At 44.7% G+C, this 26,411-nt stretch overlaps 1 protein-coding gene across 2 annotated transcripts in view; it reads right to left on the bottom strand.

The window, feature by feature from the left end:
• The window catches only part of CACNA1G (calcium voltage-gated channel subunit alpha1 G), a 206,709-nt gene that overhangs the window by 95,329 nt on the left and 84,969 nt on the right, over positions 1 to 26,411 (bottom strand). For both annotated transcript variants that reach the window (XM_040435736.1, XM_040435735.1), the window contains exons 13-20: positions 20,361 to 20,429; positions 19,037 to 19,112; positions 14,546 to 14,730; positions 14,043 to 14,459; positions 8,863 to 8,963; positions 6,830 to 6,953; positions 4,386 to 4,454; positions 3,824 to 4,008 (exon numbers count right to left, since the gene is read on the bottom strand). In XM_040435736.1, coding sequence (XP_040291670.1) covers positions 3,824 to 4,008; positions 4,386 to 4,454; positions 6,830 to 6,953; positions 8,863 to 8,963; positions 14,043 to 14,459; positions 14,546 to 14,730; positions 19,037 to 19,112; positions 20,361 to 20,429 — 1,226 coding nt within the window. The remainder of the gene's footprint in view (positions 1 to 3,823; positions 4,009 to 4,385; positions 4,455 to 6,829; positions 6,954 to 8,862; positions 8,964 to 14,042; positions 14,460 to 14,545; positions 14,731 to 19,036; positions 19,113 to 20,360; positions 20,430 to 26,411) is intronic.

The raw sequence follows: 26,411 nt of genomic DNA on the forward strand, positions 1-26,411 counted from the left end.
AAAGTGCCGGACCCAGAATAAAGACATGGGCGTCCTTGCAGGAACCCCAGCATGGGAGATGGGGAGGATGAACAGAATGGAGGTACCACTGAAGCACAAGTGCCTCAGGCTACTAGGGGCCCATGAGGGGAGAAAGTGGAGAGGAGGGAGGGGGAAGGGGACTACAAGGCCCCTGCAATGGATCCGGATTTCTACTCACCTTCCGATGTCTTTAGGCGCAGCACTGACCACCCCCTCAGCCGACTCAACACGGGAACCGTGGGTCTACCGGAATTCCACTGCGGAAGCAGTTTCAAGTGGGGACTGGGTGGCTGCCAGGCACCTGAGTACGCGCCCGCAGGGGGGCAACTAAAGTGGAACACGATGGAGCCACCCCTGCAGCAGGTTGAAACCTGCAGAGAAAAAAGAGAAAAATAAAATAAAAAATGTAATAAAAAATTAGCAGGATGACCTGCGAAAAAAGATAGCAGGTCATGTCTGCCTCCTACGGACACTAGAACAAGACTGATCTCTCTCGGCTCTGGCAGAGGGGTATAGCCCACCTGGGTGGAGTACAACACTTTTTTTGTTTCTAGTGTCAGCCTCCTAGTGGCAGCTGGGCATATACCCATGGTGCTGTGTCCCCCAGTGCCATGCACGAAAAAGGTGTATTTTTTTAACTTGAGAGATTTTCTTATTAATAAAACTTTAACTTTTTTCACGATTTACTAGTCAGACAAGCAGACTTTATCCATGCAATATTTTGATCACTTCTGTAATACACTGTACTGCTTTAACAGTACAGTGTATTACACTGTCAGTGCTATATTGACAGTCACCAGCAGGCTGCGCCAGAGAGGTGCAGCCTGATAGGGATACACTAAAGGCAGGCCTGGGGCCTTCATTAGGCTCTTAGGTGCCAAGCAAATACATCAGCCCCCTGTAATCTTGTTTGTAGGATGCCAATGGGAAACAGAGGGAGTCCCCTCCCTCTAAACCACTTAGATGCCTCAGTCTAAGAGGTTAAATGGCCTGGATCAGTGCTTCAGTCGATCCAGCCCGGCTCTCATGTGAGAGTTGAACCCCCACTCTCCGCTGCACGGGAGACTCACTATAATAAGGTGGTGGCCTAGCCTAAGGTCCCTTGGTGAAGCCATAAAAAGGCATCTTCATGGTCACAAAGGGTATAAATTGAAAAAGGAGTTTAAAAATGTGGTAAACTAAACCACATACAGTAATTATGTGTTACTCATAAAATGTGCTAACTGCTAGGAATTGCAATAAAATAATAAAAGAGTATATACTCACCAGTTTAATGCCCTGCTACCAGCAGCACCACGCTCTGCTCCTCTCTGCTGGTGACATGCCCATATACCCCATGTGATCACTGCAGCCAATCGCTGGCTTCAGTTGTCTCATGTTGTACACCGATGAGGCCATTGATTAACTAAATGGGTTGTTAAGTGGGGCTCAAATAGAGGTAGCGCATTCCCTGAGAAAGGCCACCCAAACAACTCAGCACTGCAGTCCTGCTCAGAGGGGCTTAGTGGTGGAACATGGTGAGTTATCTACATGAAAGGGTGAACTCAAACTTGGGGGAGACACAAGCTGTTCTGTCATGTTCAAGATGTAGTCACAAAGACAGGACAATGGCCTGGCGGGACTGTCATGGAAGACGGGTACGCTGTCCTGGTTCAAGGTTAGGATTCTGGTGGCAGATGGGCCCAGCACAGGGAGTACCATGTCACAACTGAGGTCAAGGTTCCTCCTACACTATATTTTAATTTGTGATGCTGAATAAAAGGTGGCAAATTCCACGTTTTTCTTCCAAAACCAAAGGTGTTTTCTTATTTATGAAAGCTTAAAGGGAACCCGTCACCGGGATTTTGGGTATAGAGCTGAGGACATGTGTTGCTAGATGGCCGCTAGCACATCCACAATACCCAGTCCCCATAGCTCTGTGTGCTTTAATTGTGTAAATTTGTACAGCAATGGTCTGTAGGACCATGAATCCCTTTAGGGGTCCCTAACTGATATTTAAAATGATATCTTTATTAATTCATTTTTAAAAAATCAAAAAACACACGAAAATAAGAGCGGAAAACAATTAAAATTGTCAGTTAACAGTGGAATGTGAGATAACTATTTTTGCTGCTGGTTGCTAGTCACAACCAATTATCGCACATAAATATCCGTGGAGTGCATAGGGAATATTTATTCCAATTGGAGTAGTGCTGGTCTGTTCACATTTATCCTATGAGGGTCCCAAGTTGGTTTATTCCATCCAACTTGCTCCTATGGTTGGTATTCACTCAGGTGTTATAATGTACTCTTGCGTTCCCTAATAAAGGGCTCCGCCACCAATAGTGATTATGTCAAACCTGCAGAGAGCCTCCACTGTCTAAGCCCTGTACAGAGGGTTACAATTTTGTTGACAGTGTTGCTACCCCTTAAAGGTTGCTACTATTGTAACATTAATTTCAATTGCCTCTGCAAAAATGCGGACACCAATCATAGTGCTGTCCGAATCACGGAATCCGTTCCGTTTTCCTATTTTCGAGTATGCGGATCCTGAAAAAAAATTAAGCTTGTCCTACTTTCTGTCCGTTTTTCGGGTCCGTTGTCCATTCAAGTCAATGGATCCGCATAAATGCAGATGACATGCACAAAACCATCTGAATGTCATCCGATTTTGCGGATCCGTTGACAGGAAAATAGATGGAAAAAAAAAACTGAATAATGAAAACACGGAACGGATTCGGAAGCACTTTAGTAAAAAAAACGGAAGGTTGTACTGGAAAACGGATCCGCAAAAAAAAGGAACGTTTATCTGGAAAGGTAAAAATACTGATGTGTGAATGGACCCTTAGGCTACATGCACACGACCGTGCTGTTTTTTGCGGTCCGCAAACCGTGGATCCGCAAAAAACGGAAGCCGCCCGTGTGCCTTCCGCAATTTGCGGAACGGAACGGGCGGCCATTGATATAACTGCCTATTCTTGTCCGTTTTGCGGACAAGAATAGGACATGTTATATTTTTTTTCCGGGGCCGCGGAATGGAGCAACGGATGCGGACAGCACACGGAGTGCTGTCCGCATCTTTTGCAGCCCCATTGAAGTGAATGGGTCCGCATCCGAGCCGCCAAAACGGCTGCTCGGATGCGGACCCAAACAACGGCCGTGTGCATGAGGCCTTATACTTTCTCTCCTTTTATGATCCACACCTGATTCTTGCTCCAAAAACTGCATAAAAAAACCTGAGCGTGTGGCAGCGCCCTTAAAGCATACTAATAGCGTCACACTTTTTGAAACCTCACACAATACACAGTAGATGAAAAACTTATCCTCACGCCATTCACTAATATTCATCCATCAGTTTATTTCGCTGGAAACATATCCATAATCGGTATAAAACATAGGGGGCATGATCCAAAAGGCTTTTGCTCCTATGATCGTCATGATGTTTTGCATCACATGTGAGCGTTTCATCCAGGTGCTCGCAATGTTTTATACCTAATTATGGATATGTACCAAGCGTAACAAACTGATGGACTAATATCGGTGAGTGCGGTGACCATACTTCTATCTACAGTACATTGTGGGAAAAATACATGGCTGATCGATCTTTTATTGGATGTGGTATCGGACACATGAGAAGCAAGTTGGTGTAGTCCTGATAAATCTCTCTTTTGACAAAAAAACTTTTTTATATATATGTCTCCTTACCAACAAGCATCACAAGAGTGAAAAAAATATATACTACAGCACTGCTTTGGTTGGCAGAAATCTTCTTGTGTACTGTGAGACCAGTTTTTACTTTTGATGCATAAGATGCATTACTTACCGCAGAGGTCTTAGAGTCCGAAGAAGTCTCAATACTCGTAACATTCCCAGAATCTTTGTGCCGCTATCGGAAACCATTGACACGAGAATGTCGATTAACGAAATCAGGACAAGCATTCCATCCAGAACATTCCAACTGCTTCTCAGATAAGCTTTGCCACCAAAACACAAGTTGAGGGCCACCACCTGCAAGGAAAGGGCGACGCATCAAGCAGAATCTTCTCATTGTTAAAGTGATGAACTCTTTCCGTTAACCCCATAGCACTGGAATAAAAGCCTGATTTTGGGCAATGCCCACTATTCCCAGAACATCTTGGAGACATAATTATCTCTGAAGTCCCAGGACAAGAACGTACATCACTGGGGGCATTCAAATGTAATCATTTTGCAGATTTAATGGGATCTGAAAGCCCCAGAGCCAATAATTCTGCCCTAGAACTTTCACATGTAATTACATAAGAGGACAAAATGAAGAGGGAGGAGGGGAGGGGGCAAAATCTGAACATAATCTGAACAAAATAAATCAAAATTGGGTATACAATAAAAGCTTGAGGTCTTCTTACCTTTACTGTCATTTCCGCCAAAAAAATCAAAGTAAAAATGTAGTTGGATAACGTTAGGAAAATTCTTTCCTGAAACAGATAAATACAGCAATAATTCCGCGACCTCCTGGCTCAGATCAAGTCTTATAAAAACAGCACAGATGGCATTAAATAATACATGGGCACACATTTTCCTTCCTGGCCAAGTGTTTTTTCCTAATTGCTTACACCTCAAAAGAAAGAAAATTGCAATTTTTTTTTACAAGAATGAAAGTGGTATAAAAAAAACTTTTTGTAAAAGTCAAAAGCTTGTTGGAAAAAAATTAGCAAAAAGGCACTTGCGACAAAACGCGCAACACATCTTAACCATTCCCGCCCCACCCCGGTTCCTCTCGACTCACAGGAAATGCCCACTCAGCCGGTCACTGTCAGCAGCAGCATTTTACTGTGTGTTGAGAGGGACCGAGAAGTAGAGACCAGAGGGGACCTGGGAAGTTTAGGAGGCCTTATTTTGTTTTTAATGCCAATCTGGACCAGCTCTTTAGCACTCACAAACGATGTTTTTGTGGCCAGGACAGCGATATTTTGCAATGCAACCTTTTTCAATTAGGAAGCATTCACAAAAGAGGGTTTTGATGCTTTTGATGGGATTGCACAACTATTTTTCATCTTTTGTATAGTCTGTTCTCCACTGACTTCATTTTGATGGGGTTGAGATGAAATACAGACACAGCCCATGGCACTGCATCTGGAAACAAAGCAGACCCTGATTTCTTTCTTCTACACTCGGACAGCCCCTTGAAGTGCCGTATTTCACTTAGAATTGAAAGAAGCAAAGACATTTCCAACTGTCCATAATTCAGGGAAATATTATGGATGATTTGTTTTCTTAAGGGGGTTTTCAGGACTTAGGGTAACCATTGATGACTTATCCTTAGAAAGCAAAAACACAAATGTAATAGCACTCTGCAACCAGCACTCTGCCCTGCCTCCATGCTGGATGTTGAATGAGTCATTGGTGTACATTTTGGCAAAAGCGTAATAAGCCACTCACCACGTCAAGGTCGCCTCTATGAGTGGTCCCTAACACTAGTTCCTACCTGTTTATGGGCCATGATAGCCACACATGTTTTCTTAAGGGGGTTTTCAGGACTTAGGGTAACCATTGATGACTTATCCTTAGAAAGACTGGCGAGAAACCAACTTCTGGCAACCCTATGGAGCTGCTGTGCAAACGGAGCAGCATAGTTCTGTAGATGGTGTAGAGGCTGTCACTGGTTACAGTCAGGTGAATGGCAGCAGTGACACAGTAACCAGGCATGGCCATGACACACACATGCTTGGACCCCACCAATTTGATAGTGATGGCCTATCTTAAGGATAAGTCAACGGTGAACTTGAATACCCCTTTAAAGGGGTTGTCCCGGTTCAGATGCTCCGATGCTCTCTAAATCGCGCAGGACAAGGGCTTTTTCATTAGATCCGGTGATGTACCAGGGTCTGCTAGGCGGAGGCGTCAGCTTAGCAGTGAGCCAGGTGACATCACCGGCACTAATGAGCAGGCTTTAGCGCTGCCGTAGCCTGTAAATCGGCTAGGGCAGCGCTAAAGCCCACCCATTAGTGACGATGATGTCACGGGGAACACTGCTAGGCTGAAGCCTCTGCCTAGCAGTGAAAAATCTTAACAAAAAAGCTCTTGCCCTGCACGATACAGCGCAGGGCAAGGGAGAGCATCGGAGCATGAAATGCTCCAATGCTCATATCCGAGGGGCCGGAGGAGTGAAAAGGAGGATATGTCTGGGTTCAGCTATGAACCCAGACAACCCCTTTAATGGGGACCTAAACCATTGCTAAAACCAAGAAGGTGCAGGAGAACTTCTCAAAGCACTCTGCAGGCCTGGGTTATATCGACTTCTCCAGTGTGCAGAGTACACATTGCATATACTTTCTATGGATCCGTATTCTGCATGCTGGAAAAGCAGAGCAGAGCTGATGAAACCTGAAGGCGCAGAGCGCTCTGAGAAGTGCTGCTGCACCCCTGTAATATCAGCAAAGGTTTAGGTCCTCTTAGTTTCCAGAAAAATGTTGATATGTCCTAGGGATATAGCAAAAGTTTTGATCGGTGGGGGTCTGAGTGCTGAGACCTCACAGAACAAGGAGAGAGAGGCGCTGGTATAATGCACTCTCTCTCCTTGCTGCAGGAGAAGAAGTGAGATAGACTCCTTGGAAACTCTGTGGGTCCTTCTCGAATCTGTCTCCTGCAGTGAGAAGACAGCAATAAGCCAGTGCTCCTCTCACCTCATTCTAGCTATAGGTTGTGGGGGTCTCAGCGCTCAGACCCCACGATCAATGCCTTTCATATTTCGCAAACATTTTATGAAAACTCACCGACCCTTTAATGTTTTGCCATGTCCACCTACCATGGTGCCGCACAGATATTGCCACTAGCTTCCTGATATACTTACAGCACTATGAGGGTCTATTTTAGGTCTTTCCATTGCAATAGTAATGCAGTTCAGAAATATAATGACTAATACGACGTGATCAAACATCCGGTGGGAGATGATTTTATTGCACATTAGGCGGAACCTGTCAAAAGAAGAAAGGAAAAAAATTCTTTACATTTATTATCTGTATTCTGATGGTGAGGGCAAATACATTTTCTACTTTTACTATGAACATGTGGAAGACATCACATTCCTTACCTGCTCTTTTATACAAAACTACAGGAATGTGAAGCATTGGACAAGAAAACTACCCTCGTGTCTATTTGGAGCTGGTTTCAAGAACACATTAGTAAACGGCAAAAACAACAATTTCCTAATTCAAAGGCAATGTCCAAATTTACGGCCCCAGGGAATTTATATGAAAAAAAGATGCAACTTTGCAATAGGCCTTAAAGGGGTTGTGTCACTTCAGCAAATGGCCTTTATCGTGTACAGAAAGTTAATACAAGGCCCTTACTAATGTATTGTGATTGTCCATATTGCCTCCTTTGTTGGCTGGATTCATTTTTCCATCACATTATACACTGCTTGTATCCAGGGGTTACTACCACCCTGCAATTCATCAGTAGTGGTCGTGCTTGCACGTTATAGGAAAAAGCAACGGCCTCTCTGGGGACTGGGATAGAGGGAGTGCGCATATGCTTGCATGAGATCCCGTCCTGGCACCTCGTGCTGCAGCGGTGGTCGTAATGGAAAAATGAATGAACAGAGCTGCGATACCAAGCACAACCACTATACAACGTATGGCGCTGTGCTTGAAAAGTTGAGAGAAGACCACGACGCTACAGGAGTGCGGATGCAAAGCTGATCGGCAAGAGTCGTGAGTGTTGGACCCCCACCGATCAGATCCAGAGGATAGGTCATCAGTATATAAGTCTCGGAAAATCCCTTTAAGACCTTGCAGAGAGCAAAGGTGTTAATTTGCTGTAGATCCCTCCTATTTTGGCTCGCAGACTACATAAGGGTTGTGGTTTTTCTTTTCTCCTGATAGACACCAAGCAATGTGGGAGGGCTCCAGCTCCAGCCAGTTGCCTTACAGCCAGATACAGCTCAGATCCAAAAGATAATGAGAAAGAGGAGGGGTATCGAAGGCAGATGATCTGTGCGAAATGTCAAATAATTCTTTATAGATTTCTCTCAGATTTAAAAAAGTATTGGCTAAAATTAGTGGGGGATATTAAGAGAGGAGTTTCTTGGGTACTTTTTACATTTAGTGATGCTTTAAATGATCTTCAGTCTTGCGTCCAATTACTGGATTGAGGACTGGGAATGGATCTTTCATGCAAATGATCTCTCTTCTGAAAGGAAGAAAACTCTCTCTCTAGTGCCACCTATAGGTAGCTATCTCCGTCCATGTCCAACCTATAAAAGAGCCTTGAAAAGTGACTAAGATGGCTAATATCCCTAATCATGTTTCAAGCCTTTTTTCCAAGCAGGACATTGACTTGTAGTCACCAACAACTGGAGTAGAGAGACAGATTTCTTCCTTCTGGTGGAGAGCTAATTTGCACACTTCTTCCCATTGAGCATTGCGTGTGATTCTCCAGAGACCAGCTGGATCTCCTTAATTAGAGGCAGTACACCCCCCCAGATGAGTTATATCTGTGCCTGGGAAGACAGAAGAAGAACCCGTAGATGTTCACATTGTGTTCCTGATGTGACATGACATGATTTACTAATATTATGCAGTCATCAAAACCACTGACCACTGGTCTGAATTAGTCTCCATTTCACAGGAATAATGGCCTGCAGACCCACAACAATGAAATACTGAAGAGCATGTTAGAGCGTTGTGGGCTACCGCAAAGCTGGCATCACTACTTGTCTGAACCCACACCGTGATGCCCCAAGACACGTGCTGTCACTATGAGCGAATACAGATTGTTATAGCCCCCCCCCTGCTCGTCTGAGCAAGCCTCCCATTCACTATTCTTCTGTAATAGGTTACAGGGCTGGAGGCGAGACCAAGCCTTCTGACGGACAACACCTACTTGGAATAAGGGGGGAACATGTAAAGGGACCAGGTCTCTCTTTCCTTGCACCAGTTGGGTAGATGCGCCGTTATCCAGGCTTTTAATCTTTCAGTCTTGCTCTGTAAAAAGAAAATTAAAGTTTTTGGTGATTTTACACACGGGCAAGGGAAGCAGAACGTTCTGAAAACAGACTGTAAAGTATAATGCTGCGGACTACGTACTACCAAATGGTAGATTATGATGATCCAATGCCTATTAAAAGGGGTTTTCTGGTCTTAGGTTACTCATGCTTAAATTAGGCAATTTTCTAAATTTCTATACTTTGGAGTTTATTAAGCTGTTAGGGCATCTGTCGGCAGACTTGTTCCTATGAAACTGCCGGACCCGTTGGCAGCTGAAGGCGTCTGTGTTGGTCCTATGTTCATATGTGCCCGCATTACTGAGAAAAATTAATAAAAATTTTAATTAGGGATGAGTGAACCGACTTTAGATAAAACATCCGAAGTCGATTGGCATAAAACTTTGTTCCAATACTGTACGGAGCAGGAGCAGGAGCCCAGATGAGCCGAAGTTATTGCTTTGCGAAGTCTCGTACAAAAAAAATAACATTTTCCGAACTCGGGCTCGGTTCCAAGTGGTATCGGCTGCTCTGGAACAAAGATTTTCTATGGGGACAAACAATCGCTGAATTGTTCGCTTGTCTCCATACAGCGGAGATGATGGCGGCATGTAAATGCCGCTCTCATCTCCGCTGATGATCTGACAGTGATCGGAAGCTCCAGCTTCCTTCCTGATCATCTGAAAGATAATTGGTCTGTGCAGAAGAGGAGCAAATCCCTGTCTGAGAAATATGTTATACCAATGAGACCATCTTTTTTTTTGCTTCACCACAGAGTGGATTAGTTCTGTAGTAAATCAATGTCGCTCATAAAGGAGCCATGACAGCAGTGGCAGATTAAATTTTAAACCGGTATTGGTGAATCCCGACAGGCCCCATTGACGCTAATGAGGTCCGTGGGGTTCTGGTATTTTTTAAGCCAAGAACAGTGCTGTCGACATTGTTAGTTTTGCCGTTTGAAATGGTGGAAAGCCAAAAAGAAACCCAGATGGAGCCCGTTAATGTGTTAACAGACCCTGAAGGTCTCCTTGTAGAATTTAGGTTTTCTTCATGTGGATGCAATTCTGGTAAAAGGTCTACACCAAATGAATGGAAGTCAATTTTTTAATAAACTTTGTGGTTCAGATCTACCCCAAGTCTAAGAGTTCTATTGGCTGTTAGAAGAAATGTTCTCGCTTAAAGGGGTTTTCTGGGATTTTCTGGGATTTTGCGGACAAGAATTGGACATGTTCTATTTTTTTTGCGGAACAGAAGTGCAGATCTGGAAGTGCGGATGCAAACAGCACATTCCGGCCACATTGAAAATGAATGGGTCTGCACCTGTTCCGCAAAATTGCGGAACGGATGCGGACCCATTTTGCGGACGTGTGAATGGACCCTAAATCCAACACACATATGAAAGTCAGGCTTACAGAGCTCCAAATCTCCAGCAAAGACAAAGGCGGAAATCTATCACAGACTTGAGATTTAGGGCAGGCTATGATGCCCCCTGCACTGCCGGAGGATGCGCCTTATTTGTGATGAGGCACCCACCTTGTCATAAACTAAGCACAGCTAGGGCAGTCTATGCGCCTAAACTGGCATAGATTTCTGTCCTCAAGACAGAAGAAAAATATGATAGGGCCACTGTCCCTGCCCCCTCCCCACATCCCCTCTTCTGTAACGTGGTGAGGGTGGCTGAAAGAACTCCACTTGTGCAAAAATTGCTGGTCAAGTAGTGTTAAAAAAAGTTCTGAACACGCTGTTTGCAACTTTTTTACATAGAAAAGCGGCATGAGGGTAATGAAAACTTCCCCCTAAAGATATAAAAGAGAACATGCTGGCTGCCTGCACTCTCCACTAGGGGGAGCATAAGAGCTAAGTGTATACTGTTAGGCTACATCTACACCTGTTGGATGTGACATAGATCGGCACAGATTCCACAGCAAAATCCATGGCAAATCTGAAACAGCTCCCCCTTGTGGTGACAGCAACAAGCCAGCATATAAACCTTTAAAGAAAATCTGTCAGCAGTTTTGACATGCTACTGCCAACAGCAGTCTGGGGATAGCAGCGCAAACATACTTTTTGTGGAGTTTTTATTATCAGGAGCAGTTAGAATATGACGTTTTATTCGGAAAATGTCTGCTCATTATGGAGTGCACATTGCATTGAGCTGCTTCACGGTCCCACCTCTCTGCTCAGTGAGTGACAGCTGTAGTGGTCTCCTGGTTGGATGCTACAGCTGTCACTCAGAGCAGAGGGCTCGGTTCCAAGTGGTATCGGCTGCTCTGGAACAAAGATTTTCTATGGGGACAAACAATCGCTGAATTGTTCGCTTGTCTCCATACAGCGGAGATGATGGCGGCATGTAAATGCCGCTCTCATCTCCGCTGATGATCTGACAGTGATCGGAAGCTCCAGCTTCCTTCCTGATCATCTGAAAGATAATTGGTCTGTGCAGAAGAGGAGCAAATCCCTGTCTGAGAAATATGTTATACCAATGAGACCATCTTTTTTTTTGCTTCACCACAGAGTGGATTAGTTCTGTAGTAAATCAATGTCGCTCATAAAGGAGCCATGACAGCAGTGGCAGATTAAATTTTAAACCGGTATTGGTGAATCCCGACAGGCCCCATTGACGCTAATGAGGTCCGTGGGGTTCTGGTATTTTTTAAGCCAAGAACAGTGCTGTCGACATTGTTAGTTTTGCCGTTTGAAATGGTGGAAAGCCAAAAAGAAACCCAGATGGAGCCCGTTAATGTGTTAACAGACCCTGAAGGTCTCCTTGTAGAATTTAGGTTTTCTTCATGTGGATGCAATTCTGGTAAAAGGTCTACACCAAATGAATGGAAGTCAATTTTTTAATAAACTTTGTGGTTCAGATCTACCCCAAGTCTAAGAGTTCTATTGGCTGTTAGAAGAAATGTTCTCGCTTAAAGGGGTTTTCTGGGATTTTCTGGGATTTTGCGGACAAGAATTGGACATGTTCTATTTTTTTTGCGGAACAGAAGTGCAGATCTGGAAGTGCGGATGCAAACAGCACATTCCGGCCACATTGAAAATGAATGGGTCTGCACCTGTTCCGCAAAATTGCGGAACGGATGCGGACCCATTTTGCGGACGTGTGAATGGACCCTAAATCCAACACACATATGAAAGTCAGGCTTACAGAGCTCCAAATCTCCAGCAAAGACAAAGGCGGAAATCTATCACAGACTTGAGATTTAGGGCAGGCTATGATGCCCCCTGCACTGCCGGAGGATGCGCCTTATTTGTGATGAGGCACCCACCTTGTCATAAACTAAGCACAGCTAGGGCAGTCTATGCGCCTAAACTGGCATAGATTTCTGTCCTCAAGACAGAAGAAAAATATGATAGGGCCACTGTCCCTGCCCCCTCCCCACATCCCCTCTTCTGTAACGTGGTGAGGGTGGCTGAAAGAACTCCACTTGTGCAAAAATTGCTGGTCAAGTAGTGTTAAAAAAAGTTCTGAACACGCTGTTTGCAACTTTTTTACATAGAAAAGCGGCATGAGGGTAATGAAAACTTCCCCCTAAAGATATAAAAGAGAACATGCTGGCTGCCTGCACTCTCCACTAGGGGGAGCATAAGAGCTAAGTGTATACTGTTAGGCTACATCTACACCTGTTGGATGTGACATAGATCGGCACAGATTCCACAGCAAAATCCATGGCAAATCTGAAACAGCTCCCCCTTGTGGTGACAGCAACAAGCCAGCATATAAACCTTTAAAGAAAATCTGTCAGCAGTTTTGACATGCTACTGCCAACAGCAGTCTGGGGATAGCAGCGCAAACATACTTTTTGTGGAGTTTTTATTATCAGGAGCAGTTAGAATATGACGTTTTATTCGGAAAATGTCTGCTCATTATGGAGTGCACATTGCATTGAGCTGCTTCACGGTCCCACCTCTCTGCTCAGTGAGTGACAGCTGTAGTGGTCTCCTGGTTGGATGCTACAGCTGTCACTCAGAGCAGAGGGGAGGGGCTGTGAAACAACTCAATGCAGAGGGCACTTCACAGTGAAGCTCCTCCTCCTTGGCACTTGCGGGAACAGAACCTGCTAGCATAAAGGCCCACATTTACAATACTTCTAAAAAAAGCTTCATAAAAGGTATGTCTCTGTTGTCCTCCCCAGCCTTGGCAGCAGTTTAGCATGGTCAAAACTGCTGACAGATTCCCTTTAAAGGGGTTGTCCAGGTTCATCATGTCTGATTGGAGCATCGGAGTAGTTCTTGCTCCGATGCTCCCCTTGCCCTGCGGTGCATAGCGCAGAACAAGGTCAGTTTTCTTTACTGCCGATGACGTACTGGGCTTCAGATGAGTATGCTAGGCGGAGACTTATGCCTAGCAGTGATCCCGGTGACGAATGGGTCATCTATAGTGCTGCCGGAGGCTCTAAAACAGCCTAGGGCAGTGCTGTAGACCGCCCATTTGTGTCGGTGACGTCACTGGGATCACTGCTAGGGCAAGGGGCCATGAGGGCAAGAAATGCTCCGATGCTCATCTCAGACATGCTAAATGAGTGAAGAAGAGGTTATGTCCGGGTTCAGCTCTGAACCTGGACAACCCCGTAAATCTATATCAATGCAGGGTATCTGTAGCTTTGTATCAGAAAATCTGAGATTTTACTGCCATAAACATATTAATAAACATAGAATTTGGGACCTAAAACAATAAAATAATAGATGTAATTTCACTTTAACTACTTGCATTCACCATGTAATGACAATTATGGAACAACTCTATGTTGTGTCATTCCTTTATTATTCCTGCTAGAAGTTATGAATGAATAGTTAGCAGTTTGCCATGAAGGTCCAGCTGGATGTTACCAGTTAGAGGCATGTCTCTGCTCAATGACAGACCTTGTCCGTCGGAGGACACACCCACAACTGGTAACACCCATCTGGACCTTTGTGGCAAACTGCAAGCAATTCATTCATAATTCTAGCAGGAATCATAAATGAATGGCACAACACAGAGACATAAGAATAGATGCTCCAGAATTGTCATTACAAGCGGACATGTCGGGAGAGGTGACATGTCCTCTTTGTCCCCATTCGATATAGAAATCCTTACCATGTTCGCATCGTCGTCGATATTATTGCTGTAATCAAGTTTGGGATCCTCGAGATGAGGCTGAGGTGTCACATTAGGCAGCACAGTTTTCCCATTGCAGCCCTGATAATCTACAGGAAAGCTGGGTTTATTCTGCAACGCATAAGCGTAAGGAACGTGCAAAGTGTCAAGTGCTTCTCTTTTGCCCACCAAGTCCATCACATTGCAAGAAGAGCCTTTACGAATGGACACCTCCTCATCGGACGTCTCGCCCTCTGAGCTCTCCTTCCCATCAGCGGAGAGCAAGGACTTATGTTCCCCGCTCTGCACTTGCCGCTTGATGCTGGAGGCTCGGCCGATGCTGTTCCAACTAGACCTTCGGCTGTTCCAGCTACACACGGCGCCCCAGGAGCTATGCGTGGAATTCCGAGCGCTGGGCTGAAAGAACAAGAGCAGAGCTTAGTGTTTTCTTCTTCCTAAGAGGAGATCTGTACGGCAGACGTGAAGAACTCTTCAATCCCTACCATAGACTTGATCTCACTGCCATGAGGTCCATCAGAAACGCTGCTCTGTCTCCTAGAGTCGCAACCCAGCGAGAGTTCTCCAAACAGAGCATTTTTTGGCACAGGCATAGGGGTGGCAGCTGTATGAATGATCAGGGGTGGTTGTAAATTGGTCTTCACCTCCGGTAATCCATGTAATGGAGTAACTGAAAGAGAGTTAACGTGGAATAAGCTGCAGCAATTCTAGAGCGCGTCTAATGCAAAACGTGCATCTGTCAGCAGTTTTGTTCCTATGAAACTGGCTGAGCTTTTGGCATCTGTGTTGGTCCCACGTTCATATGTGCCCGCATCGCTGAGAAAAATAAAGTTTTTATATATGCAAATGAGTTTCTAGGAGCAAAGGGGGAGTTGTCATTACACCTAGAGGCTCTGCTCTCTCTGGAACTGCTGCGTCCTCTGCACTTGGATTGACAGGGCCGGGTAGTGACAATGTTATCATTATTATGCTGACCCTATCAATCAAAGTGCAGAGGTTGCAGAGAGAGCTGAGCCTCTAAGTGTAACGGTAACGCCCCTGTTGCTCCTAGAGGTTCATTTGCATATTTGAAAACATAATTTCACTCAGCAATGCGGGCACATATGAACATGGCACCAACACAGATGCCTTCATGCCTTCAAGTGTACATGTAACAGGTCAGCCAGTGTCATAGGTAAAAGAGGACCTTTGGGCTCCCCAGACAGCACAATATACTGCCCCAGCAGAACCAACTACCATAGTGCAGCACAATATACTGCCCCAGCAGAACCAAATACCACAGTGCAGCACAATATACCACCCAGCAGAACCAAATACCACAGTGCAGCACAATATACTGCCCCAGCAGAACCAAATACCACAGTGCAGTACAATATACTGCCCCAGCAGAACCAACTACCACAGTGCAGCACAATATACTGCCCCAGCAGAACCAAATACCACAGTGCAGCACAATATACCACCCAGCAGAACCAAATACCACAGTGCAGCACAATATACTGCCCCAGCAGAACCAAATACCACAGTGCAGTACAATATACTGCCCCAGCAGAACCAACTACCACAGTGCAGCACAGTATACTGCCCCAGCAGAACCAAATAGCACAGTGCAGCACAAAATACTGCCTCTACAAAACCAAATACTACAATGCAGCACAATGTACTGTTGCAGCAGAAACAATTACCACAGTGCAGCACAAAATACTGCCATCCACAGTATGAAGCTGTATCATTGTCCTGAAGATGGCAATACAGTTAAATTCAGAAAGGCACCTGTGGCCGCTGGCCAGGTGTATAAGTGCCGGATGCTCCTACATCTCAGAGGATGTCTCCAGGGGCGGACTGGGAACATAAAAAAAATTAAAAGTGGCCTCATTTTGTAGATGGGCCCAAATTGACAGAACGCGGGACAACAGAAGTAGGCGGGATCAGCATTACTGCAATGCAAAACAAAATACCGCCCCAGCATGACCAAATACCACAGTGCAGCACAATATACTGCCCCAGCATGACCAAATACCACAGTGCAGCACAATATACTGCCCCAGCAGAACCAAATACCACAGTGCAGCACAATATACTGCCCCAGCAGAACCAAATACCACAGTGCAGCACAATATACTGCCCCAGCAGAACCAACTACCACAGTGCAACACAATATACTGCCTCTACAAAACCAAATACCACAGTGCAGCACAATATACTGTCCCAGCAGAACCAAATACCACAGAGCAGCACAATATACTGCAACACAATATACCGCCCCAGCAGAACCAAATACCACAGTGCAGCACAATATACTGCCCCAGCAGAACCAAATACCACAGTGCAGCACATAATACTGCCCCAGCAGAACCAAACACCACAGTGCAGAACAATATACTGCCCCAGCAGAACCAAATACTACAGTGCAGCACAATATACTGCCCCAGCAGAACCAAATACCACAGTGCAGCACAATATACTGCCCCAGCAGAACCAAATACCACAGTGCAGCACAATATACTGGCCCAGCAGAACCAAATATCACAGTGCAGCACAATATACTGCCCCAGCAGAACCAAATACCACAGTGCAGCACAATATACCACCCCAGCAGAACCAAATACCATAGTGCAGCACAATATACCGCCTCTGCAAAACCAAATACCACAGTGCAGCACAATATACTGCCCCAGCAGAACAAAATACCACAGTGCAGCACAATATACTGCCCTAGCAGAACCAAATACCACAGTGCAGCACAATATACTGCCCCAGCAGAACCAAATACCACAGTGCAGCACAATATACTGCCCCAGCAGAACCAAATACCACAGTGCAGCACAATATACTGGCCCAGCAGAACCAAATATCACAGTGCAGCACAATATACTGCCCCAGCAGAACCAAATACCACAGTGCAGCACAATATACCACCCCAGCAGAACCAAATACCATAGTGCAGCACAATATACCGCCTCTGCAAAACCAAATACCACAGTGCAGCACAATATACTGCCCCAGCAGAACAAAATACCACAGTGCAGCACAATATACTGCCCTAGCAGAACCAAATACCACAGTGCAGCACAATATACTGCCCCAGCAGAACCAAATACCACAGTGCAGCACAATATACTGCCCCCAGTAGAACCAAATACCACAGTGCACCACAATATACTGCCCCAGCAGAACCAAATACCACAGTGCAGCACAATATACTGCCCAGCAGAACCAGATCCTATACTGCAGCACAATATACTGCCCCAGCAGAACCAAATACCACAATGCAGCACAAAATACCGCCTCTACAAAACCAAATACCACAGTGCAGCACAATATACTGCCCCAGCAGAACCAAATACCACAGTGCAGCACAATATACTGCCCCAGCAGAACCAAATACCACAGTGCAGCACAATATACCACCCAGCAGAACCAAATACCACAGTGCAGCACAATATACTGCCCCAGCAGAACCAAATACCACAGTGCAGTACAATATACTGCCCCAGCAGAACCAACTACCACAGTGCAGCACAGTATACTGCCCCAGCAGAACCAAATACCACAGTGCAGCACAAAATACTGCCTCTACAAAACCAAATACTACAATGCAGCACAATGTACTGTTGCAGCAGAAACAATTACCACAGTGCAGCACAAAATACTGCCATCCACAGTATGAAGCTGTATCATTGTCCTGAAGATGGCAATACAGTTAAATTCAGAAAGGCACCTGTGGCCGCTGGCCAGGTGTATAAGTGCCGGATGCTCCTACATTAATCAATGCTGAGAAGATCAGAATCTTTATGGAGGGCTTGGGTGGCCCTCTGGGAATCAGCCCACTGGGAAATTTCCCTGTAGGGTCTATGACCAGTCCGCCCATGGATGTCCCCCTTGATGGACTTGAGCCATCCATGCATTACTGAGTTGGGTCAGTGGTGGCTTAAAAGTCTTCTGAACAATGATTTTTGTAAAAATGTTGAAAGATGTCCCAGCAGGAGCCCAAATAAAATCCATGAAGTCTATTGCTAATCCAAAAGTCGAAGAAACACATCAGTTTCCCAGTATTCTGATATTCCATTGTGTAGAGTATCAAGTGCTCAAGTGAATGCGATCAGCGCTGCATTCACCAGCTCGTCCGCTACACAGTGGGTGTAGCTGTGTAGTTCTGGCGCTGGAGTTACTCCTGAACAGACCCTCGGCAATCTGATATTGATGGCTAGTGTTGAGTAAAGTTATGGAAAATTTAATTTGATTGCATCACCGAATTCTGTGAGGAATTACTTCATCACGAAGCGCATTTTTTTGTAGATAGTGGGTGCAAGGAGAGGGAACGGCGATTGTGCCGCTCCCCGTCATTGTACCCCTCAGATGCCGCGTTCATCGCTGATTGCGGCATCTGACTTTAATATCTAAGTCTGTAATAAAACAAAATAAATCAAAAAATCATACTTACCTCATCCATTTGATCGCAAAGAGCCCGCAGCCGCCATCTTGATTGAAGATTCACCGCAAAATCTTGCACGGCCTGTCATCACGTTGGGAGGCTCATGGGATTTCGTGTGGGATCTTCAATCAAGATGGTGGCAGTGGGCTCTTCTCGCTCAAATGGATAAGGTAAGTTTAATTTTATTTTTTTACCCCATTTCAGGGAAAATCGGTTTGTTACCATGAAGCATGAGGAGATTTGGCTTTGTGGCGAATCAAATTTTCCCTGAAATTCGGATCAAGGTCCACTTTGTGGACTTCGATTCGCTGAACACAATTGATGGTCTATCCTGAGGATAGGTCACCGATATCAAAATACTGGAAAAGCCCTTAAAGAATGCACTAATTTGGTTTCGACAGTGTCTAGGTTGGATAAAAATGGTGGATAAAAAACTGCAGTTTTTCCAACTATATATATAGTGATGTGGAGGCGCAGGTATTCACAGCTGTATTGGTTTCCCCTCTCCCATACAGTTGTACAGAACATTATTCTTACTCACAAGACACATTGGAAAGGCTTTTGCGCAGTCCACATTCATCTGGAGCACTTTCAGAACCAGACAGGGAGCCGCCACCCTGCAAATTAACAAGATAAGGCAACAGTTATTTTATCTGTACCCGCTTTATACTAGATTCACATCCACAACGAAACATCTTAGTATCATAATCACTTAGTAATCATTCGGTTATGGGCCGCAGTTTTGAGTTTGGTTTCAGGCAGCACTACTCCCAATCATGGCGTGTTGGGTGCACGTTGATGGTGGACCCACCACTTCTTATCCAAATGTGCACAACCGGCTTGAGGTGACTTTACTCAGACCCAATAAAAACGTTGCTAATGCAAATTATGACCCAACGTTTTTAGTATCACCAACCTCTCATCAGGCATGTGGTAATGTAGGATGCTGGCACTGACACAGATCCAGTTTCAGTGCTTTGTGAGTTGCTGGGGCCACCACTGTCTTTATGGCCTCACAAGGTCTTCTGCCATCTGCAAACCTGAGTCCATGTCGGTATCCTATGTTACACCATGCCTGATGATGGTTGTTGATACCCATAGTCTTGTGTCATAATTTGCATCAGCGATGCTTTAAAAAAAAACTCCCTTTAAAGAGGTTACTCAACCCAGTGGGCCCTTTGGCTTAGAAGTTGACACGGGAAGACGTACAGCGGCACGGGGGAGCAAATAGGGTTGGGTAAATATGATTCCCACCACAGGCCGGCCATGCTGGGGGTCAGCATGGCCGGCCTGTGGTGGGAATCATATTTACCCAACTCTATTTGCTCCCCTGTGCCGCTGTACGTCTTCCCGTGTCAACTTCTAAGCTGTAGTGACTCAGTGACATAATGTATGGTAGACATATCACAGTGACATGACGCATGGTAGACACATCACCACTGCAGCCAGTCATTAACAGCAGAAGCTACGTGACCTGTGTCAAACTGGATGTTGGCATGGGGAGATCTGAGAGCTGCAGCTGCGTGGAGAGGGGTGAAGAAGCCGGAACTCTGCAGCAGGGATCAGGTAAATATGATTCCCTCGTCAGGTCTTCCCATGTTGGGGAGTCTGCCTGAAAGAACCACAGGGTTGAACAACCCCTTTAAGCACCATCAGTGTGCCTTTCCTTTCCTTTTCTTGGTTGTAAACCTCTAACTTGACCCTTTGCATATGCCTGCTCCATTTTTGCGGATATGTCCTAGGCTCACCATGAGATGACCACATTCAACACCAGTTTTCCATCTACCCTACAAATATAACATCAAGACAAATGCTTAGAACTGAGTTTCACAAAAAACAAGAGATTAAAGCATGCATGTGCTCACCACAAGTGAGTCAATAGGCAGGTGTATGCAACTTAGGTGTGCACTCGGTTCTTCTCTCTTGGAGACTTCCTGTAAGAAAACCTAGAATTAATCTAGCACTTGTAGAGTCTAATGGATTACAAATTTCCATGAAAGGGGTTTTCCTGTCTTTAAAAATTGTGTGTAAATCTTTTAAGTGCAGTATGGTTTATCACTTATTAGTGTCCTGTCTATAGTTGACACGCCTCGGTAAAGCTGTGTTCACATTTGCATCGGAAGCTCTGTTAGGAGCCCTCGTTATTGATTATGTCGCATTTTAAGGAACTCAGTAGGACCTGACATTCCCTGGTAAATGGGGTTGGTCAGGCATCCCTAGTGTCCACCATGTGAGAGATCTGGATCTGCATTGTGGTTTTCATTATAGAGACCATGATGAAGATGTGAACAGAGTCTAAGCCTGGCTCCCATACAGTAACATAACCACATTCCTGGTGCAGATCTCCTGCTTTTGTGACCTCCCATACTCTCCTTGGCCCTTCTCTCCTTGTTTTTGGATGAGTTTTGATCTGAAGATAGCAGATCATCTTGCAGTGTCTGAGTAGCAGGGCATTGTCAATGAGTAGTAAAATATAGTCTCAGCAGCGTGTGTTGACTCTTAAGACAGTAGTAGAGTAATTACAGTACTACTTTACACTGTGTAATAAAGGGGCATGAAGGCAACTGCAAATACAGACAAAGTTTGTGAGAAGGGAGATGAATATTGGAAATCCCACATGCAGTAAGCCCTGGTAGCATTAATACAACTGTGCTGCACAGAGCTAAGCAGCCTAATAAAAACCAAAATGACTACTTCTGAAATTTGGTGCCTATTTTCAGTGATATATTGCATTTTTATCTCCTTTTTGGTGAATTATTTTTAATTGCAGTGTCTTGAATGATAATGAGAACCCTTGATGTGCCTTGCAAGTTTGTGTACTGTACTTAGTAGGCACTGGATCACACCAGTTATGGCCATTAGCAATGGGCTATTATATAGCATGGTGCACCTCATGTAACCCTATAGCTGCCACCACATAGTAGCCTTACCTCTGTGCATTTAGAAAGCTAAACACCCACCCCTCCTTGTTGATGGGAGTTGTGTGGGTGGATGTTCATCAGTATTTTGTACCTGAGGAGCCTCCATCATATACCATTGGTGCCTGGCTGTATCCTGCAGTGAACTAGGGTTTTTTAACCTTGTATCATTAAGTATGACATTTTTTCAGTGATACGTGACATTTAGGCTGCCTGCAGATTACGCGCGGCTTTTTCGCGCAGATTACATGCGGTAAAACTGCAGCGAAATACAGTACTAACAAAGTGTGTGAGACTAGACAGAGATTTATATGATATTTCATAGGTGAGGAAATTGCCTGAGTGCGGATTTTGAAATCTGCAGCATGTCAATAGTTGTTTTGTGCGGATTTCACTTTTTTAATGGATGGGTGAGATCTGCGAAAAATCTGTATCAAAACTGCATAAAAACCACACCAAATCCATCATAAATAGTGCGGATTTATAGGTGCATTTTTGTGCAATTTTGATGCAGATTCCTTGCAGATTTTTTTGCACACAAATCTGCATCATATGTAGCCACCCTAAAAATTATATCTGTGTTTTTTTGTATTTTCCATGATCGTGAAAACTTGTTTCACTTAAAATTTACATATACACTTATAAATTTTAAGTATTTGATGGACTTGCAAACAGTCCATTTATGCTTAGTATTTTTCTGCATTTTCAAGATCTCTACTGTCTGCAGATGGTAAAGCTCTGTCATGAACAAATTAAAAAATGTTATATGCAAAATATTTTATTTTTAATGTCTTTTATTCTTTTCCTTATAAGGTGGTAATTTCAATGGGACGAGCTCCACATAGGCCATGTGACCGATGAACATGACATCACTGGCCTAGAAAGAGGCCTCAACACAACACCAGAGCGCCACAGCTGATCAGTGGGGGTATCAGGAGTCAGACCCCCCCAACAATCAGGTATTGATGACCTATTATGAGGATAGGTCATCAATATATTGTCCCAGAAAACCCATTTAATATTATATAATAATATAGTTATATAGTTATTATAGGGCTTAGGTAGAGATTTTTTTTAACAGGGAAGTTTTAATGAGGAGCCTCTTTTCATAGACCTCTTCATTGTGCCGATCTTCCTTGTTATTCCTTGAGGAAAGGTAGGAATAAATAGATAACTGGGCGTTACCAGTTAGGTGATTCGCTACACAATCTGTCCAAGCAGTTCTGACTGTGTAGGGACACGCCCCTTTGACACGGAGAGGGGTAAAACCCAGTTCTCAATTTATTCCTAAATTTCTAGGAGCAATAAGAGAGGAATGGAGCAATGCAGCCTTCTAAAAAAGATGCTCCAGAATTGTTATTACATGGGGAACACAATATTTAATAAAACAGACATGTCAGGAGAGGGGACAGTCCTGTAGTTTTGGTGATTTACTGGCTTAGACAGTGTTAAAGGGGTTGTCTGAGTGTTTAATACTGAAGACTTATCCTCAGGATAAGATTTCAGCTTCTGATTGGTGGGCGTCCGATTCCCGACACCCCTGCCGATCATCTGTTTGAAGAGACTGTGACGCTCTGGTGGGGCCAGTGGCCTCTTGCTAGGCCAGTGACGTCACATCCATGGTTCACGTGGCCTAGACGCAGCACTTTGCCTGTTACACGCCGGTAATTGGCGGGGCTGCCGGCTGTTGGACCACCACCGATCACATACTGATAGTATTTAATACTCGGACAACCATGGATGTTTTCATGAGAATGCACAATTGTTTCCGTACCGCACACAGTAGTAAATATCTGGAAATATAATGTGCGCTCAGTTAAGGGATTTTCCCATAATTCCTAGGCCGTACCCCCGCCCCATGAATATAAACAATTATTATAATAAAACATACACCAAAATCATCTTAAATGATAAAACTTGAATTATTTGTGGAACAGGAATGTATAAGCTGGAAGTAATGATGCTGGAATGATGAATTGAGTAAGTAATAGCCCTTGTTGTCATGATAAACGGTCCCTGTCTATGGCGGACGCTGCGGCTGACGGTTCCATACACTCAGCACAAAACCCACTTTGTAGAAACTGAATTTAAATTATGTGAATGTGAAATGTTGAGATTAACAGAACGGCCGATGCACGCCGCTTGTAAGCCTACGTTCACAGCAGCATTGTGAATCTGATAGAGGATCAGGCTACCGGGGCTCACCGTTTTCGGTATTGCCGGACACGATCGTGTACCGCCAGATCCCCATTGACTATAATGGGATCCGACCGGTTTCTGGCATAAATGTTTTTGTCAGCCCATCGGATCGGATTCACAAGGCTACTGTGAATGTGCACACTGTGAAAAACTGTTTGCGGGTATCTCGTGTGGTCCCTGACTCCCTATATATTCCTATTAAGGTAGGAAGCGCATTGTTTATGAAGTAGGTGCTAGACTGGACACAAAACCAGTTATGCATATGCATGAAATATACAAAAATTATTGCCATGTTCGTTTACATTATATTAATGTTCATAATAATAGTTAATTGAAAAAAGGTTTCAGATTTGTGGCAAGTCCTATTTCAAATTCTAAAAAAAATGTTCCTCCAGTTAAAAAATAGAAAGTTCACAGCCAGCTTTGAACCTCATGTGCAACACCTTTGTGGGGCCTTTCCCGTCAACGTTCAGGCGACTGTGCTGCAGATCTCTCCTTCTCCACTCACTAGCAGGGAGTTGTAATCACTATCTGCCATGTGACAGGTAGCGTGGAGCTGCAGCCCGGTCACAGTCACTATTTCTACCTGCAAGCTCACTTTACATCTGTACGTCTCCACTGTCCCCTCTTAGTAGACTCCTATGGTCAGGGGCGGACTTGGAACTTAAAGTGGCCCTGGAAAAAAACCTAAAAGTGGCCCCATGTTGTAGGTGGGCTCAAATTGACAGAAGGCGGGGCAACATAAGGCAGGGGCAACATATGTATGCAGGGAGAACAGAAGTAGGCAGAGACAGCAATACCACAGTGCAGAACACTATACCGCCCCAGCAGAACCAAATACCACAGTGCAGAACACTATACCGCCCCAGCAGGACCAAATACCACAGTGAAGCACAAAATACTGCCACCTGTGCCACAGTATTCAACTGAGGATGACGATACAGTTGAATTCAGGAGGGCACCTGCGACCGCTTGCCAGGTGCATAGGAGAGAATCAGAACGTTATGCATCCGGCTGGTGGATGTGAAGAGGGCTTGGGTGGCCCCCCAAGGCATTGGCCCATCGGGAAATTTCCCTGTAGGGTCTATGGCCTTGCTTGTGTTCTGTCATGCCCTGCTCAGGCTATGTGAGGAGGTCTGCCAGATTAGCAGCACGTGTCTAGCCTTTTGTTTTGTTTTAGAGTCAAGCTAGATCCGCCTCCCTTCAGGTGCACTGGGTGGGGTCGTTGGTTTCAGTTTAAATCACACCCACTCCCAGTGTTCCCTGCGGGTTATAGCTTCTGTCTGGCTCTGTGTATGCAAGGAAGGAAGGATTGGCTGTTCCTGCTCAGAAAGATAAGTTGGTTTTTTGTTCTCTTGTGGTTTGCTGTCTAGGCTGTTAGAGAGACGCCTGCCCCTCCAGGTCCTGAGGGAGCAGGCTGCCTCTATTCCCCTTTCACCATCTTAGGGTTTTTAGGGTATTTTCAGCCCAGGCACGAGGACACATTATTCCCACCTTGAGGGTCTGAATGTGGGCATAGCAGTATAGGGAGAGCTGGTAGGGATTTGCCAGGAGGTGACCTTGATCCCCAGCTTCTCGCCTAGAAACTTGTTTGTTCATCTTTCTGTGTATCTTATACCCTGTCCGCCGTGACATGTTCCCATCTGTCTCACAATGCCTCAGGGAAAAACACAGTTAGCAGAGCCACTGTACAAGAACAGTATTGGGTCTCTTGTTCTGGAATAGCTTGGCATAGAGCACGCTTTGACTTTTTTTTTTTTCTTCTTTAAAGAAACTAATACATTTGAACTATGAAATTTCTTTTGCTTATATTCAGTAGACAGGTTTACTTTAAAGTGACTACCTATAGGAACTTTGATTTGGGACTCTTGTAATAAGACCTGGTTGATTGAAACATTGGTAAAATGGATGTTAATATTACGTATGGTCTTTAATTTTTTGGTGACATCTGTAATCATAGTCAATGTTATGTCCTTCACTGGTGATATGCTGCAATATCGATCTTCTTTTGGAAATGAGTGGCAGGGAAGGCATTGCAAGGTTGTTACTAGACATTACTAGTGCAGTAGTCATAAATGACAAGTAGATACCACTGCAGTACCTGCATATAAGGCAGAGCATGCGACTGCTACGGGGTCCGAAGGAAGGGTCATTCCTTCTTCTTTTTCCACTGTGAAAACTCAGCATTTTCATGCTGCCACAACTAAGGAGGAGCTCAGTTCAAACAAATGATTACTGCCTCCATTACAGTCAATTGCAACTGCATACATTCCTATGCACTGAGCTCCCCCTACTGGTGGCTACAGGTTGTCAGCTTTGTAATAGATAGGAAGCAGCAGATTTATCAGTGTATTTATACCAGTTGTCTGACGTGAATGCACTGAGAAATATTGTGTTCAGAATGAGTTCCATATTTACGAAGCACCTGTTCTGCTGACGTAGAAGCGGGTGAGGCCCAAGGGTGATTTCTTTTTATTACAATTTAAATATATATATATGTTGTCCACTTTAAAAAAAATCTTTGCTTTGCCTGCGATTAAGCTCCTCAATCAGGGCTCCCAGTCTGGGGAAGAAGCAGGCTGTGCCAAGGCCTGTGGGAGCCAGGACCCTCTAACCCTTGTGGGGTAAGCACTGAGTTGTGTTTTGGTGAGCTGGGTGGTAGACCCAGATCCCGATAGAGAGGGACAATTACTGTGTAGTTAGTGGCCAGAAGGACGAGGATTTATGTTTATGGGTTATGTTATGATGCCTGTAAAAGTGACAATAAAGCTGGTCGTTGCCAGTTTCCGCCCAAATCTG

The sequence above is a fragment of the Bufo bufo genome, chromosome 6 (genome assembly GCF_905171765.1).
Source record: "Bufo bufo chromosome 6, aBufBuf1.1, whole genome shotgun sequence".
Classification (NCBI taxonomy): domain Eukaryota; kingdom Metazoa; phylum Chordata; class Amphibia; order Anura; family Bufonidae; genus Bufo; species Bufo bufo.